Source organism: Lonchura striata, chromosome 1, assembly GCF_046129695.1.
Source record: "Lonchura striata isolate bLonStr1 chromosome 1, bLonStr1.mat, whole genome shotgun sequence".
Classification (NCBI taxonomy): Eukaryota; Metazoa; Chordata; class Aves; order Passeriformes; family Estrildidae; genus Lonchura; species Lonchura striata.
This window is the reverse complement of record NC_134603.1, coordinates 49,241,886-49,260,735: the sequence shown is the minus strand read 5'-3', so window position 1 is coordinate 49,260,735 and position 18,850 is coordinate 49,241,886. Positions and strand designations below refer to the sequence as shown.

General features: G+C 38.2%; 1 protein-coding gene across 2 annotated transcripts in view; it reads left to right on the top strand.

Moving 5' to 3' along the window:
• The window catches only part of MYOM1 (myomesin 1), a 75,426-nt gene that overhangs the window by 29,344 nt on the left and 27,232 nt on the right, over positions 1-18,850 (top strand). The window contains exons 12-22 of one of the 2 annotated variants that reach the window (XM_077784125.1): positions 1,585-1,784; positions 3,341-3,397; positions 3,765-3,889; positions 5,512-5,695; positions 6,460-6,634; positions 8,882-9,003; positions 9,921-10,247; positions 11,811-12,007; positions 12,677-12,803; positions 13,532-13,716; positions 14,453-14,567. In XM_077784125.1, coding sequence (XP_077640251.1) covers positions 1,585-1,784; positions 3,341-3,397; positions 3,765-3,889; positions 5,512-5,695; positions 6,460-6,634; positions 8,882-9,003; positions 9,921-10,247; positions 11,811-12,007; positions 12,677-12,803; positions 13,532-13,716; positions 14,453-14,567 — 1,814 coding nt within the window. The remainder of the gene's footprint in view (positions 1-1,584; positions 1,785-3,340; positions 3,398-3,764; positions 3,890-5,511; positions 5,696-6,459; positions 6,635-8,881; positions 9,004-9,920; positions 10,248-11,810; positions 12,008-12,676; positions 12,804-13,531; positions 13,717-14,452; positions 14,568-18,850) is intronic. The other variant, XM_021551514.3, reaches the window with a different exon arrangement.

The following is an 18,850-nucleotide window of genomic DNA, read 5'->3' as shown; positions in this document are numbered from 1 at the left end:
CTCTCTCCTAATAGTTACTATGCACCAGAAAGCAAAATACTATCTCAAAGGGACTTGGATTTATTTCCCAAATGCTGTTGTTATTCCAGCTCTTAGATTCACAAGATTCATGGAAATTACTTTTAAAAATATGAACCCTCCTTGTGTTACACACAGTGTCAGGATCCTAGAAGCCTGTGATTTAAGAAATTAAGTCAGTATTTTGAGACTTGCAGTGATTTTCAGTGCTGGTAATATTTGTTTGAATTCCATTAATAATAACTTCACCATATGAGGTTCCTCGGGCTTATTCAAATGCATGTAAAAAGCACTCAAAGATATATATATATATATATATATATGCCATTATGTTATGCCTTTGAATATGCATAAAGTATATCTCTGTAAAAAGAGGTTATTGCTTTGTGAAATAAATCTAACACTCAAATACAACTTTACTGTTTTGATAACTTTTGAGTACCAGTCACTGCTGTAACTATGCTCTGCTAGATCTAAGCTATGGCTCTTTAACATTCATTGAAAAATCCTAAACAAAAGTCAGGACTAGACTCTGAACGATATCTCATTTTAAAACTAGGCTATTGAGGGATGCTAGCACTGAAAGTAAATGCAAGAGAAATGGCATTTTGCTGTTTCAGTTGTGTTCACCTTGTTTATTCTGCATTTGCTCCCAAATTCAAAGCTGTGTTACTGCTGTCCAGTGTTGGATCCCACTAAAGGTATTTAAGGAGCCAAATATTCAGGCAGGGTAGCCCCTAACTGCCTTGTGGAGTTGAGGGCATGACTTGAGCCAGCAGGACTGATCTGTGCTAATGGTAGAAGCAAAGCTTGGGCACCCCTCACTCCAAGCAGACACAAGAGCTACAAAACCACCCTGAGTGGGATGGTAACAATTGTCAGGAGAGATTCTTGCATGTACCAAGAAATCTGGGTAGCAACTGTAACCTTTTCCTTGGTAGCTACCTCACCAGATATCTCTTCCAAGCTGAAAGGTCACGCTTCTGTTGACCATGTTGCTGGATACAGGGAAGCCATCACCACAGGCTTCTCCTGCCTCCCTGAGTTGAAGTGGGTATTTGTCCTATTTTCGTTCTGCCATAACCCACTTTAACACCCGTCACAGCTATCTTAGTGCTGGGCTGCTCCCAGAACTCACAGTGGGGGATTCTGCACCCCATGAAGCCCAGCACCTTGTGGGATGGACAGTGCAGCATTGTGCACTGAAGCAGTGTCCTTCTGGCAACTGCAAGGGCTGCATATTTCCTGTCCCTTCAAGTAAGCTAAAGCTGACGCTCCCTAAGCATGCTTGGGGGGTTTAAACAGTGAAGCGAGTCTGCTCTTATCGCTTTTTCAGTTCAGGAAAGAAGGGTGCAGCTGTGAGGGATTTAGTGCATGCCCAGCTGGTACTTCAGCCTGACGCCTTGGTGCAGCTGCTTTGATGTCACCACTACACAATTCTGCTGAGGAAACTGGCGCAGGCCAGCCAATGATCACGAACAGATGGCGAAGCTGCCAAGGCGTGGGGGTGCCCTGAGTCCATGTTTTCCCCTTCCCAGCACTGCTCTTGCTGTTTGTGTTTTTCAGGTGTGAGGTTGGCACCTCCCACTGGACCCAGTGCAATGAGAATCCTGTGAAGTTTGCTCGTTTTCCTGTCACTGGTCTGATTGAAGGCCGTTCCTATATTTTCCGAGTCCGAGCTGTGAACAAAGCTGGTGTCAGCCTGCCATCCCGGGTGTCAGAGCCTGTGGCTGCTCTGGATCCTGCAGACAGAGCCAGGCTTAGAAGTAAGATGTGCTTTTTACAGGTTGCATGAGAGGTTTAAGAGGTCTCAACTCATTAAAAAAAAAAAAAAAATAGGACTATCAACTCACAAGCCTTCAAAATCCCACCAGAGGGAGCAATGTAAAGCCAAAATATTCTTTGGTGACAGCTTTGCCAAGAAGAAATAATCTCGGTGCTCTTTGCACTGTGTTCTATCTGCTGAAATAGCTTTGGCTGACTGCGGTGCTATGCTTCAAACTTGCAGAAAGGGGCAGAAAGGGCACAGGAGAGTTTAATTGCCTAGAGAGATTTGCTTTTGTTCAGCCAATAAAATAGCTAAACAGATCCTGTGAATAGTCTCTCTCTGAGCCACAGACAAGGGTGGCTGATTCTGTTCTCGTGTGACAATCCAAGTCTTGCAATAACCAGAACGACACCAGGACAGCCCAACAGATCCCAGGATCTCTGCTTTAAGGTTAGCATTTTACAAGTCAAGGATATTTCTCCTGTGGCCTCACAATGTCTCAGACATTTTGCTTCCAAAACCACCGCTCTATGCATATGGCATAATCACATGCCTAAAATAAATTTATACTTCTATTAAAAAATCTATTTCTACATGTTTCTGGGATTTTGCAATTTAAAATGGTGAAGGGATACAAAGCTACAGTGCTCCCACGGTCCCAGCTTGTATGAGCTACTGTGTACAGTGCTGCAGCCAGATAATCTAGGTTTCCATTCAAGATAAAACAAAAGGCTAGAGGAAGGAGATTTGGCACTGCCAAATTGCACTCAGTCAGACATGTGAAACCCTGCCTGGGGAGGGCAGAGGGCTCTTCTTCTCAATGAGCAGCATGGAAGCTGTCACAGAAGGTGAAGTCTGGGTTTGGTGCTCTATTCCTGTTATATCTCTTGCTCTCATCCCTCATCATTTTTCTCCCCACTTGCTTCCTCTCTTCTTTCATCTCCAAATCAAATCAGCCAATGTAAGGTGAACAACATGGAGGCGGAGATCAATGTTTGCAAAAATTATCTCTGAAAGTGCACTGACCTGAAAGCTGCATAACTGCAATAGTGTGATAACATATTGGTTACTCAGGGAGACACCCAAGTTTATCAAGTAGACATGCTGAGTCAGGCTGAGCTGTTGCTGTTTGTGACTGTGACCCATGATTTACAAGCTGGTAATATGAGAGAAAGCACTTAAAAAGAGACAAGATGCAGCCTGCAGGAATTTGGATGCTCCTTTAATAAGTGAACTGTTAAACCAAAGGGATAGAGGATGGAAATAAAGCTGAAATTAGTTCTCTGAAAATGATGAGCTGAGTGAACTAAATACCTTGTCACCTAGGAGACTTCAGTGACATTTTAGGAAGGAATAGATGTTTCAGTGGATTAAGTTTTCTAGCTGTTAAATGCTGAGCTGCTCTCAATAGCCTGGGTAACTAGCTTGCTACATGGGCAACAGCCACAGCATTAACCAAAAATTGAGCTCATTGGGATCTTGCAATTGTTCTGAACCACAAAAGAGTCAGTTTTCCGATTGTTCTCATTGTTTTATCTCTGACATTTGTTTCAGGTCACCCTTCTGCTCCTTGGACTGGACAGATTATTGTGACTGAGGAAGAACCTGCAGGTAAACACAGCCCTTTTGCCTACAAATGTCTAATGTGAAGCTGGTTGAGTAATTAGGAAAGCTCTGAGTGAAGTGGACTTTGGCACACACCCAAAATTTGTTGTTCTGAGAGTCACTTGACCTTGAATAATTCAATAACTTGTTTTTTGAGGTGAAGTTTCATTATTCAGGACCTAATGAAATCATGCTTAGAATTAAAAGAAGGAAATTTAAACCAAATATTTAGAAAACTTTTAACTCTACATTAAAAAAAAATGAAGTGCTGAGGTATAATGATACTCCTATTGTTTAATTATGATGCTAATTCTGATACAAAAATGGAAGAATTAAATCCAAGTTCCCTTTCCTATTCTTCCCTGTCCTTCAGAGGGTGTTGTTCCTGGTCCACCCACAGACCTCCAAGTTATTGAGGCCACCAAGAACTATGTTGTGCTTAGCTGGAAACCTCCAGGACAGCGGGGCCATGAGGGTATCATGTACTTTGTGGAAAAGGTAAAATTGGACAAAATCAGAATCTTGCTGTGGCAATAGTTTACATTTGTTTTGTTCATCTCTTCTGGACCTCTGGCTAACTCTCATTTCTGTCTGAGACTTGCAAATTAGGGCAAGGATTAGAAGTCCATCAAAATAACTGTCAAACTGTAAATTAAGATAAACTAGGAATAAAAGAAAGATGGGAAATAGGAAAGTAAATGAAGAATGTGTCACACCCACTAATATTGTTCTTGAATTGTGTCATTGACCTACCTGGAGTAGAGAGAACAAAACTCCTTCTATAATGTGAAAGCACAGAGCAAAGTCAAGTGATTATGTGTATATATATATAAATATACACACACATATAAAATGCATGTTTATTTTTATGTATATGTATCTCATTAATATATATTATAGACATATATGATATTATATATTTAATTATACATATAAAATTTGCATACATGAAGCGTGTCTGGAAGGACAGATTGCTAACATTTTGGATGGAAGCATTTTGCAAGTTTCTTGTCATCAGCACTTTCTATTCCAGCTGCCTTTTCATGTTCATCCTCTGCATTAGCTTTCCATTTGCTCTACCAACTCAACAAAGACCACAAAATTTCTGTTCTGATCTCCTTGAGCAGAATCAGATTGAATTTCAGTTTTAATTTTTAATTAATTTTTCAGAATCAGTTTTAATTTCACCTGCTTTCCTGAGGTGTTTTTGCATGGCTGCTATCTTAGAAAATTCTTCACACCATCACCCTTTCTACTAGCATCTCTTGGCTCATAAACTTTTTTTATCCATGTTTTTTCCTATCAGTCTAGAGGTGTCATCAAGGGAGACATAAATATCTTCCCATTATGTGTTTTCCATCTCTCATACAAAGTCTTGTCTAAATAAATTAGTTTCTCTTAGCAACAGCCTTAGAGAGGGTGAATATATGAATTTTGAGTTTCACATAAGAAAGTTTTTTAATAATTGATTGCATGCTGAGTATTCAGCACTAATGTCACATAGTCAGATAAGAATTTTAATCCCTCAGAAACCAGAAACATTTACTTGAAATTATACTTAATGTAAATCAAAGCAAAAAATCAATCACTAGTGTTAGTGGTATAAGTGATCATGGTATGTAGAATTTCTAGGCAAGGAAGTAAAAACAATTCAAAACTTAATTTCTTTTTTTTTTTTTTAATGGAAAATGAGGGTCAAATCATTATTAATTCTGAAATCCACCCCAAAAACACCAAGAGTGCCACAAGTGCATCTAGAACAAAGTGGTAATGTTAGGGTTTTGCTCCTAGAATAATGTTGAATATCTGCAAAACTCATTTTGAAAGTGGTCCAGACTGGGTGCAGCAAATAACATCACTTCCTTGCAGTGGAGAGGGTTTAGCTCTGGTATATTAAAACCAGTAAACTTTCATGTATGTTTTCTGGAGTAAGTGAACATCTGGCAGATTCATAAGCTTTGAAATATGCTCACTCTGTGGAAAGCCCCAAAGAAAAGATGTGTCTCCCTATTCTCCACAGCAGACATGAATTCAGTGGTCCAGGGAGAAAGCCTTGCTGTGTGAGATGCTCAGCCTTCAGATACTTCTGTTCTAAACATGATTTCTGGGTTTGACTGCAGTGTGTTGCTGGCACAGAGGACTGGCAAAGGGTGAACACCGAGATCCCTGTGAAGTCCCCTCGCTTTGCAGTTTTTGATTTGTCTGAAGGCAAATCCTACTGCTTCCGAGTTCGCTGCTGCAATTCAGCTGGAATTGGTGAACCCTCAGAAGCAACTGAAGCCACCATAGTGGATGACAAACTCGGTAAGTGTGTGATTGTGTATATTAAATTATGCACAGGGTAACTTTCCAGTTTGTGATGTAATTGTTTTGTCTGCAGGCAGGTAGCTGCCCAGAAAATAATTCAAGTGTATGAAAAGCAGTCAGTGATTTATTCCCTTTAGCTAAAATAATTTTTGTTTGGGTTGCTCAACCTTTAATGTAGTCAAATGACAGATGCAAAGCAAGGAAATTAAGCTGCATATAATGATGCCAAGAACTGCAAAGACTGCAAATAGCAAAAGAAAATGAAAACTCAAAGAAGTACAAAAATGCTTTGTTTTACTTAGAGTCTTTATTGAAAATAAGCCCAGACATCAGCAGAGTCTAACCTTCCTTGTTTGCCAAATTAAACTCAAGTGAAAAATTTAATACTTGCACGAAAGCAGAGACAATTTTCACTGGAAGAGGAGCCAAGATGTTCAATACAGAAAGCCATCAGTAGCTACACCTACATCACCAATTTTTTCCCAAACAGCAATGCAGATTTCAATCCAATCCCCAAATGATCTCTGTTCACTTCATATTGACTTCTCAGAGCATTTGGATGCCCATGGAATACATTTTTTAGAACAGTAAAACATCTCATATCCTGTCCTGATAGATTATTTAATTTAAATCAGAGCAGTTTTTTAAAGGTTAAATCTGTACTAGTCATGCTAGTATAATCAAGAATAGAATTTCATGTTTATTTTATTTGTAAGTTTTAACCAGCAGGCCACTCATTTATTTTTGCTTCTCACCCACAGATATTCCCAAAGCTCCTGGCCGTATTATGCCAACTAGGAATACAGATACTTCAGTTGTTGTCACTTGGACAGAGCCTCCAGATGCCAAGGAGCTGGTTGGGTACTACATTGAGTCAAGTGTGGAAGGATCTGGTCGTTGGGAACCATGTAACAACAATCCAGTGAAAGGCACAAGGTAATTAATATTAAAACTTGGAAATTATGGTCACCAGTGTCTGTCTGATTTACTGGATAAATTTGCTTTCCAGCCTTTAGTAGTAGCAGAGCTAATCTCTCAGTGGTAGCCAGCAGTCTGGAATTCCTCTTGCATATGAGGCTCTTAAGTTGTAAAAAAGCATTTCAAACAGTGAGTTTTGTCCAAAGAGAAATTATAATTAACCTTATATTAGAAACAATTAGTCAAAGGGAAAGAAATATGGACATTGCTAATGAAGAAAAGAAAAGCAGATTACTATGTCTAGCTATTGTACAGCTTATCAGCATGATGAAAAGCAGGACATTGAGGAATGACTGAAGTTACAAATGTGGAAAAGTAAGCTGCATAAGTTTGGAAGCAAAGTGCTTTGTTTTGGAAGACTGCTCTAAACATTTCTGGACTGTGTAGCTGGACTGTCAGGAGGACATGTGGACTATATCTCACTAAAAATATTTCTTTCTGACTGCTCTTTCACTTGTAATCATCAATAAATTAATTAACATTCTTAAATATTGGGTACAAACCCACATTTCTTACCAATATAAAGATTGGTCTCCACTCAGAAAAAAATAATCAAAATTTAAAACTTCCTAAGATAAATCAGATTTTGTTTTGTTTGAATAAGTATGCAATCTTCATAGTCCGAAAGAGTAAGTGCAGAACCTTTTCCTCAAGTGGATTGATGTCAATACAGAAGTAATCTCTGCTTGATTCTGCTAATTTGTACATGCTATCCATGACAACCCTTATTACAATAAGTAAGACTCTGCTAAATACTCCTGGACCAGCTCTGCTGTTTAGAAGGGCATTGTGAATGCTTAGTATATCAGAAGTACCTAAAATCTCATTTGGTTGAACACAGACACAACAATTTCCTTTATGTAATCTTTAGTACATTTATATTGCATTTATATTTATGTGTGCCATTATTACATCCTTTCATATCTATTTTTATGAGTGATGTTGCAGTTATATTGAAAGTGGGTGATGTTTCATGTTCTCTGCTTGTTTTAAAATATGATATGTGACCTTTAATCATCATAGAATTAAAAATATTGTTCTGAGTTACTATATATTGTGATACAAGTGCACTGCATAGGTTTCTATCACTGCATTTTTAGTCAGTGTGATATAATATATGATGTAGTCAGGCATATGCTGTCTGTTAACTTTGGATTTTCTGGTTGAGTCAATCTTAAAGCATTAGCTGCAGTTCGTAGTTTGCCTTATGCAGTATACTTTGATATTTTGAAATTCTGCACACATCCTGGTGAAAGCAAATGATTTGGAAAAGTCTGACAGAATGGGTAGGGAAAATTCCACTTTGAAAATTTTGATTCAGGTTTTCTTTTCTCGCACCAAAATTAAACTTTGATTTTGTTTTCCACATTGTAGTTGCTTCATATGCAATTGTGTGACATCAGCATTGGTAGTGCAATTATTACTACATTATGAAGCAGAAAAAAAATCAAAGTAACGTGGAATAAAATACACTTAAGATACCTATTGAAAAATAAATGGGGTTTAAACAAAAAAATTAAATTTCCATAACACAATCTATTCCTAAATAAACGATTCCTGTCTTTGGAAATTTTATGTTTTCAGGGTAGATGCCAGAGAAAATTTATGAGTGTTTTTTTAATATGGCAATTAAATTATCAAGTAAACATCTTCAACTAAAAGAATTTGTCTGACGTGGATTATTGTCATGTATTGAAGCAAGAAAGTGAAGTACAAAAATAATTTATCTCCTGTACAATACCCAGTCATTTTTTTGAACTCTGAAATTTTTCATTTATGATTGGAAGGGATTTATGGGAACCTGTGCTACATGTGTCTTTTACTTGTGTCAGGAAAATATCCCACAAGAAGCAAAATAGACCTTACCTGTGCAGATTGTCACATTTTTCTATTAGGAAGTGTGTATTTTATACACAGGCAGAAGTAAGGAAGACCCTCTGGTAACACAGAAACGTGTGTGACTCTTAAGAAGGAAAGAGTGTTGAAATAGTGTGTCTTAAAAGAGATGAGTTTTGACTTTCCTGTGTGAATGAGATGCCCTGATTCTGCATTCTCTGACCTTCATATAAGCAGCTGGGGTCATGGTTTGTCCTTGGTTTTTAGAAACCAGGATAAATATCATGGAAGAAATGCTTTCTTTTCCCCCTTAAAACTTTCATTTCCTTTATAATACTTCCTAAGTATTTCTTGACTGGTTTGTTTTAGATTTGTTTGCCATGGGCTCAGCACTGGTGAGAACTACATTTTCAGAGTCAGAGCTGTTAATGCAGCAGGACTCAGTGAATTTTCACAGGAATCAGAGCCTATAGAGGTGAAAGCAGCCATTGGTAAGCTATTTTCCATTGCCCCTTTCAATGGTAATTAATTAAGTAAATATGTTCTCAGTAATTATTAGTGACTAATTAATTGCTTTGATTCACAATGTTGTCCATAAATAATAATTTATCCATAGATCCTATAGTCTCACAGACATAGTTTCACACTCACTGCCCTCTTGTAGACTGTTCACCTTCACCATCCAGTTTTTCTTCAGGCGTTTCTTTTGAACCACTGTATGAGAGCACTGCCAATTCACTTAATAGGTATCCTGGAAAATGGGAATGTCATTCTGATTCTGTAATCTGGTATATCACCTTGAATGCACATCATCCTATATATAGTCAGTTCCTAAGAAATTTGTTTCTGTGACTAAACCTAATAGTGCATTATGTTGTCTGTAAACCTTCTATAACCCTGTGTGTTCTCCCTGTGCTGATGGATTGTTTCTGTTTGCCACTGCCTGAACTAATCCATAAAGATTAATGAGATCATTGGACTAGAATGAATTGTATGTCTGCAACACCCTCACTCCCGTTTGTATTGAAGCTGCATACCTCTCAACCTTCAAGCAGAGACATGTGGCCTAGGGCAATTTTGTGAGATCATCTTCATAGAAACACAAATGTGACCTGGAAGATCTAAGACTAAAATAACTGTAGCAAAGTAATACTATTAACTTTACATTTTTTTCTGTTCTGAATACTAGCCATTATTTTAAAAGGCATTATTTGTGAGCAGGCTGAGAGGAATTCTATGCATTTCAAATTTTCTTGAATTCAAGCTTAACATTTTGTGCGTAAACACAGTGACTTGTCATACTTAGCTGTATTGTTCACTGCATGCATTTCTTAACTCTGTTGCCTAAATTAAGAAAATAGAATGTGTTCTAAATCCAAATGTCTTTGCTGTTTTCTGGCAATTATAGGGGGAGGATTGCTTCATGGTGTGTGTCCTGAACTGAGTGGTAAAGCTGCTGGACTAACAGACCGCACTACCAGCTGGGAAGGCATGCATGAGGCCTCCCAGCCTATCTTTGACACAGATGCTTTGCTAAAATGCAATGCTAAATTTAATAGAAAGACACTGCCCAGTAGCTGTGGCAAACTGGGGAGAACAGGAGACAGGAACATCAGAGAAATGGTTAAGGATGCTGTCACATCTGCACCACAAAATGTTGCTGCTAAGCAGGCAAGTAAGTCTCGACCTGGGGATCTTTTGACAGTGGAAAAAGTTACAAAGAAGAAAGAAACAGGTGAGAATTAATGAATAAATAGATTTTGCTGCTTTGGTAGGTCCACTTCAGACTGCTGTAACTTTTGTTCAACTGTGCTACACATGGACATGCTCTACAGTGATGTATCTTCTATCAAACCAATAATTATGTGGTCAGCTCTCCATTAAGATCATTATGCATGTAATGGGATTGGAGATAATTTTACAAACTCAGTGGTTAATGAAAGTGAAACACATCAATATGGTTAGTAATTTAAAGGCTTGTTTGACTGAATATTAACGTATCCAAGGTGATATATTATTTCTAAATCACTTCAGTAATTTGTTAGGAATCTGGTTACCTAGTTCTCTGGTTTATATATGTGGGAAGGAAACAAAATCTGATTATGATGGTAAGCATGAAAATCTGTGTTCTGTTAGAAAATATGAAGATCCTTTGTGGATTTTAGCTTAAGCTACATCTTGCCTGATGATACACTGTGTTAATGAATAGTGTTCTATCTCTGACTAATAGTGCAATGTAAGGAGGAAAACCTATAAAGTTACAGGCACATGCACAAAATCATGTTCTAAGTTTCAATACCTAAACACTCATTTTGTCCAAGATATGTGGGGCTTGAATTCCATTTGAGTCCTGATACCTGGCCAAGGAACTAAACCCCTTCCTAGGCCTCTGAAGTGAGACACAAAATGTTGAACAGAAAACAAATTAAGGGCACCTAGGCCTAGCTGACACCAATATAAAACATTACACACAAAAGGAAACATATATGATGTGGAATTTCCATCCACAGTATGACTTTAGGGGCACAAGTATTGCTTTTCACTGTTATGTTACATATTGGATGTAGGCAAGCATTTTCCTACTAGATACAGAAGAAAAATAAGAAAGTGGGTTTGGATGAAGTGAATTATTTCTGTATTGTTAAAAAAATTGAAGAAGGAGGATTATGTCACATATTTTTTTAACGCAAGTTCCAGTAACAGACATATTCCATTTCTGGTCATACTGCAGTGCCTATGATCACTCTGCCTTCCATTAAGGTAAGACCACATGACGGGTGCAATGATACAATTTGCACAGTAAATAAATCTAAAAGAAAAAAAGAAACAAGTAAAGGAAATTCTTGAGAGGAAAGAATGTGAGACTATTTTTATTTTAAAAAGTAAACCACAATGAATGTGAAAAGGGGTTTGCTTTCTGCAAAAGAAAACAAATCATTGCATCTCAAATGTTTTTGCTTGTCCTGCAATGCTAGTTTTAGTTCCTCATTTTTCACAGACTAAAGTGAGTCTTGATCACTTGCATCAGAGCTGCAATTGCAACACATTCTTTTGCTATGTATCAGCCTGATTTTCAAAAACAGGGCATCCTGAAAACTAATTCCTATGCAGTTTGGACTTTGCATTTGGTTTGTGGAAGCTTTCATCCTTCATTTCTTATTCCAGCTCCAGAAACTTCCCTTGAGCACATAAATATTGTCCTAATTAGGAAATGCAGGGTAGGAGCCGCCTGAATACGGTAAGTGAAAGCAAGCCTGAAATTCTGCCTCCTACTCACATGTCATTGACATTGAAACAGCTGCCCCATCTCCACCTTATGACATCGTGGTACTCGAGAGTGTCCGTGACTCGATGGTGCTGGGATGGAAACAACCTGAAGCCATTGGTGGAACTGAAATCACCGGCTACTATGTGAACTATAGGGAAGTGGTTGATGGAGTTCCTGGGAAATGGAAGGAGGCCAACATTAAAGCTGTTACTGAGAGGGCATACAGGGTAAGAGGTTAACTCCAGAGGGTTTGAATTCCATGATAGTAAATTTATTTAGCCCTATTAAACTTCTCTGCAAAATTGCTTGTACACTTACTTGTTAGTCTGGCACCAATTGTCATCTTCAAACATCAAATTCATTGACATAGTCTGATATTTTGTGAGTCAGGCCCTCATAATAAATGGAATTCCTACTGGTTTTGGGGACATATCCCAGTGCTTGTTGGTGCTAAAACCAGCTCTGTGCCAGCTGGTTTTTGTGATCAGTTCTTGACCCAATTTAGAGACAACCTTGTTGAGCTGCTTTAGAAATGAAAAGCAGTGCCAGGACTGAGTTTCACCCCACACTGAGGACAACACTTGCCTTAAGTGAACTTGCTCCATACCACAAGACAGATTAAGACGATTGTTGAGCAGTACCTTGTTTCCTCCCTGGCTACCAAATGGCTATCAATAAGGAAAAGGAGCTTGCAATTTGAGTGTGCTAAGATCACTCATGTGTGCTCCATCACTGATCAGAGGAAAAGCCAAGATAATTATCATGTTAAGATGTCAATAATGCTTCCATCTTCAGGCAAATTTAAAAGCATGCTCATGTTTCTAACAATTCCCATTGTGACTTTCTTCTGAAGTCCTAATCCAAAGTTTATAAGTACCATCTTATTGATCCTGCAGATCCAAAACCTGAAGGAAAACATGGTGTACCAGTTCCAGGTGGCTGCTGCTAACTTGGCGGGGGTTGGGGCACCCTCCAAACCCAGCAAGCCCTTCAAATGTGAAGAGTGGACCATTGCTGTTCCTGGTAGGATCCTGAGTGGGACACAGCCCAAGGGTGCTCTGGGACTGATTATCTAATGCAGGCATTTTGCAGGGGAATCACTGGGACACTGAAGTTCATGGCCAGTCTTGAATTGTCAGCACTTTGATTTCGTACCATTAGAGTAGTGCCTTACATAATCCCTATTGAATTAGTAGCATTTTACAAGCAGATTCTTTAGTTTTCTTTATCTTTCCATCTTTGTTCCTCTACTGTGTCTGGCACTTTGCTTTCTAGTTTAAGTCCTAGACATAAATACCTGTCTAAGATACAAGGCAGAGAAGAATGGGGTCTTGTAACCCTTGTCTAAATATATCACTACAATGCCAGATCCATGACCTTTTACCATTCATTGAAATTAATGAACACAACCTCCACTGACTCCAGTGGACTTTAGACCAGTTCTTGAAGCAGCACATTAGCTTAATAATTAATTTATTTCCCGGAGTTTGGGATTATCTGTCCATTTTGTAAGCTCATGAATATTTGATCAAGATACCAATCTCAACCAATTAGATTGTGTTTTGGGTTAGTCTTTTTAATTGGCATGGGTTGTATTTTGTACATTGGGTCTAGGTATGATACAGAGGAGCTAAATGTTATATAAATTCTGTGTACAATTCTCGGTTCTGTCTGGTTTTGGTTCTGGAGTCATATGCATTGGTCCCTTCAGGATTTATTTTGACACCACAACCCCAACTTTTACATTTCAGGGCCACCCCATGATGTCAAATGCACAGAAGTTAGGAAGGACTCTCTGGTTTTACTGTGGAAGGAGCCAGTTTATTCTGGTCGTAGTCCCATAGTTGGTTATTATGTTGATATGAAGGAAACTGAAGCAAAGGAGGAACGCTGGAGAAGTGTCAATGAGAAGCCCCTTCAAAAGAAATACTTGAAGGTAAATAGCTGAAGATTCAAATAATGGCATAGCAGCATAACCTTCGGGAATTCAGTTTTGACAGCATCATCCTGAGCTGATCATGGCTCCACTTAAAGGAATACTCAGTAGGCCATATGATACATAATTTTGTGAAATGACTTTGAAATAAGTAGTCAGCAGTATCTCAGTTCTAGAGATAAGTCTGAAGTAGGTTTGCTATTTTTATACTTTTCAGAATATTTGAAAGAGAAGTAATTTTAAAGTGTGATCCTTTAATATATGTTTTATAGGAGTATCCCCAGGTGATATAATTTCAGTATAATACCTCAAGTCACTGCAATTAAATCTGTACTATTAAATCCCCTCTTGTTTCTAAATAGGTGTGGCTGGCACTTATTACCCTGATAATTTAATTTTTTAAAGCCAGCATTTATCTGCAGTAAAAGACTATGATGTTTCAGAGGTCAATGTACATGAATTAAAAACATCCTGTTCTAAAACCAGTGCTCTTTTTGCTAAGAAATCAATGACAGCAATGACACTGCCTGAACATTAACCATGCACGCAAGGAAGGAGCAAGTCACACAGATTAGTCATGTCACTCTGGAGTGGAACATAAAAAAAATAAGATAACTGGAAAAGAAACAAAACAAGAAAGGAAATAGAATTGTCAAATACCCAGACTGATCTTAATAAGCATGAAATTAAAATCAATGTTTTGCAACACACCACTGTATATATTTGGTTCCTCCAGATTGGTGGCCTGACACAAGGTGTGAGCTACGTGTTCCGTGTGCGGGCAACAAATCAGGCTGGCGTTGGGAAGCCATCAGATGTCACAGATGCTGTCATAGCTGAAACACGACCAGGTTTGTTAGCAAGATTTCCTCTTTGTCATCATATTTACACAGGTTCCTGTTTGTGCAATGTGTTTACCTGTAGGCTACATGCCAAGACTCTGATCCTTCTCAAGTCAACCTTTTTTATGAAGCAAGATATGAGTTGTGGGCCATATATTAAGTTCATTGTCTGGTACATTTTAAGGTCAGAACAGATTTTCTTATCGTAACTACAGGTTCAGGAATATAAAGATACAATAAAGTTGTAAGATTTGCATGTCTCTACAGGTAGGTGCAAAAGTAGAGGACCAAGTAAGATCAGCTCAACAAAACAATATTACGGACGGAAATTTTGCCTTTCCTGTATTAAACCAATTGTTTATGCTTTATCATTCTCCTTTTCTTATATAATGTGCCTCAGGAAAGGATAAAAGAAAATACTTTTTTTTTCTCTTGGTCTTTAAAATAAAGGTTTTAAAAGCACAGTGTAGTGACTTTGTAGACCACTTTCAGTAGTGAAATTCTTTGTTGGAATCATCCTTGAAGGCTGGCTCCAGTGTGTCTATAAGATGACCAAGAAACACAGCAACCTGTGCAAAGGCATAATCTCCATACCTGGAACTTCAGGAAACCCTGGGGTTTATTTAGCTGTACAAGTAACAGAGATGACTGATCAGAGACAACACTTTTTTGTCACCAAGTCCCCGCCAGAAAACCCAAGTATGGACTTGTGGCTTCCTTGTCTATAGACTATTTTAGAAGTGCAGGGTCCTACAAGGTGCAAAAACGAAGTCCCAGGTATTTAAAACACATCTAGTATAAGGTTAGTATGATGTAAGAAGGTACAGGGCTACATCTCAACCAATATCCATCATACACCCTCTTCTCTGACAATTCCCTTCCTACACCTGCAGACTTCATCTCCCTGGAATCCTTTCCCAGTTTCTGACACCTAGGCTAATTTTTACATACTGCTGCTCAGCTCTCATAGATGCCCAATCCTTATGACCAGGGCAGCAAAAATTCTAACAAGTATTCAGTTAGACCTCATTGAGGCTGTAAGTCAAGAAAGCCTGAAAAAGGAGGTCTGAAGCTGGGTGTGTAAAGAGTAGGGAGGCTGGGGTGACTGCTATTGAGCTGGGATGGGAAAAAGAGTCTGGAAGGAGTAGATGGTCAGTTGAATGCATGTAGGATTGGGATACAAGGACAAAAAGAAGGTAAGTAATTTTATGAATAAGAAGGGTTTGAAAAAGGATCTTTGAAACATATAGGAAACATAATTTGGTGGTGCTGAAACACCAGATCTATTTCTATCATCTTCAAGTGGAGTAAGGCAAACCATAAAAATTTATTCCTGAAAACAGCTATATACAGCAGCCACTTCTAATAAGAGAATTAAGCCACTATTAATATTAAATTTTGACTTTGCTAATCTGTTTTCACTGGGGGTTAGTATCTGTGCATCATACTTCTGCTAAAACATTGTTATGAAAACACTCTTCAAGTGCCTTAAATAAAGGGTTGACCATGTTACTACACTTGAGAAGAATTACAAACACTCTTGTGAAGATGACCAACATAACAAAAAAAATTGTACACTGTGTTCAGTGTTCACTCAAAAGAGGTGAACTTGAGCAGAACATTGGGTTTATAGACCTCACCATTAGAGAGGGAGGGTTCATACATATGATGTCTGAGGGATCACCAGAAAGTGAGGATTTAACCCAGTGAATACTCAGGGAAACTGAAAATTACTTACATGTACAAATCTACTTGACCCATATTTTGAGCTGAGATCTGCTGATACAGAATCCACCACACTAAGCTTCTTAAAGGTATTAAGAAAAGAAAAAAACTTATTAAAAACAATTATTTCATAAAATAGCCTCTTGATCAGGCTTCCACCTTTCTCACTCTAACCACAAAAATGTCAAGAACAATTACCCCATTTTATAAAAATTACCACAGATACCTTGGTGCTGCCCAATAAATCACACCTCTATTGCCATCTTGGATGGAGACAAAATATTGTCAGGTTTCTCTAGAAAGTTCCTGCTGGAATGCTACTTTTGGTGAATGTGTAAAATTGCAAGACAACTGAGATTTCTAATCAAAGAATGCAATCTAGTAATATCTGGAATGAAAATAGCTGCTTTCATACAAAGAGTGCCAGTTGACTTTATCTAAATAAATGTGTAAATATAATTATTCAATACTTTGCATCCACTTTCTTTTCATTGAAAACCATGTTTAATTTGTAAACACATACCAGTCCAGACTACTTTTGATCTGTACTTTTGGTGTTTGACAAAAGCACTTCAGCATATGTGGATCTCGCAGGAAAAAAAGAAAATCTAAGAGCAGACTGCAACTCTTCTGTAGTGCTGCCCTTAGTCCTGCCCTTAGTCCTTGAACCTCAGAAATTGAGGAAGTTGTCCCATTCAACTTTTCTGACTGGCTGTATTCAAAGTGATCCCATTACCTCTGGTGTGTGGAAGATGTCTGTTATTTATTTTCTTTCAATGTAATAAAATGCTCAGAATAATGGAGACGTGATATGACATGTAAGTATTTTATTTCTTACTATGACTCTAAGAGAAGCTCTGGATAATATATTGAAACCACCAAGCTATCTAGAGGAGGGAAATTAAGACTGCTAGTACTATGGCAGCTTCTTTGGCTCCACTTTGCAGGATAGGTGGAGTGAGGTCTTCAAAAGTGGCCAGTAATTTAGACTATTTTTTTTTACTCATATAAATATTAGAGGTAAATTCCATCATCACTTCTGGAAATAAATGCTATACATTGTTACCATAATGAGAATGCTTTGATGCAAATGTAAAAGACTCTATTGTTCAAATTACCTTTACGGCTGTAATTCTTTCCATGTCACATAAAGTGCCATCAAAAGATTCATGGGCTAATGGCTAATGACTTAGAAGAAACTAAACACTAAGGAAAATTCAAGTGATGAATTTTGCATATAATAAATTAAATTATAACAAAACTTTGCAAATATACTGCTGCCTAGTAAAATATTTGTAGGTCTCAGAATTCATTTATCACATATTGGTACTTAATGTGCTTCACTACTGCAAAGGCTGGTACATAACAGTACCAAAATGGGAATATTAATCTCATCTTTCATTAAATGCTTATGGCAAAGTGTGAAGATTAAGAAAGCTGTGTGTACACAGATTGTCATGACAGAAGCTGCTCGCAGTGCTGGAAAAGGCGTGTATAGTTTTAGGACAATGAAACACAGAAATCTCCTACTATGCTTGAGGGTCACTAAGAATTATGCTGAAAATAAAGCATTCCATTTCAGTGTCAGGAATAAGGCTCTTGTCTTTGAAGTACAATACTTTGTGGAGAAAGTGTGTCATTAGTATTCTGGGCAGTCTAGAATTGTCTTAGCCCAAGTAATGGGACATGAGTGCCCTATTCAGATGCGAGATCCAGCTCAGAGCTATTCAGAAAAGAAAGCTGGATGTTCTCCAGCCCCTCTCAGTGCACATGCTCTCTCTGACATTCTCAGACAAGTTGTTGAAATGAACATTAATGCCACAGATGACAAGATCACTGGGTTGTCCAAATCCCAGATGAAATTCCCTCAGCTCCACTGGGGTGTGAGGGAGCAGAATAGAGGTGCCTTCAGGTTGCTGACCCAGGATTCACCCCCAAGGCCTTCAAAAGGAGAAACTGGGTCACCCTATCCAGCTCAATGACTGAAGGCATTGGCAAGACTGGGTGGGTGACTTAAGCAGCTAATTGCAAATATTCACTCCCTTTGTGGGCCCAGGATTAATGGTGCAGACGGCAGCAGGGCTGGATGCCAAGCACAGCAATTAAACCAACCTCCCTGAGCGAAGCCAGTGTCACCAAAAATGTGCCTCAGTCACATTGTTGCTGCTGGGGCAACTTGACTGCTTCTTCTTCTTCAACTCTTCAAATGATCACATTTGCATGCTATTCCCTGTATAGTACTTACCCTATTAGAGAATAGGAAATCTATGCTGTATAATGAAATCTCTAACTACTGCTTACCATGGAAAATATTGCTATTTAATAGCTTATACATTTAGTGGATTTAGAGTCTTGCTTTTTTTACCCCCTTCAGGCTTTTTCATAGGAAATATTTCAACTCTCGTGTATGCTTCGATTCACGAGTGTAAATGTGATAATAAAACGATTTATTATGTGTTTTAACCTGTGGATTAGAAAAAGAACTGTTCTTGTAAATCAAAGACCAGAGATATCGATGGGTGCAGCAATTTATGTTCCAGCTGAGAAAATGGCAAGGATCTGCTTAA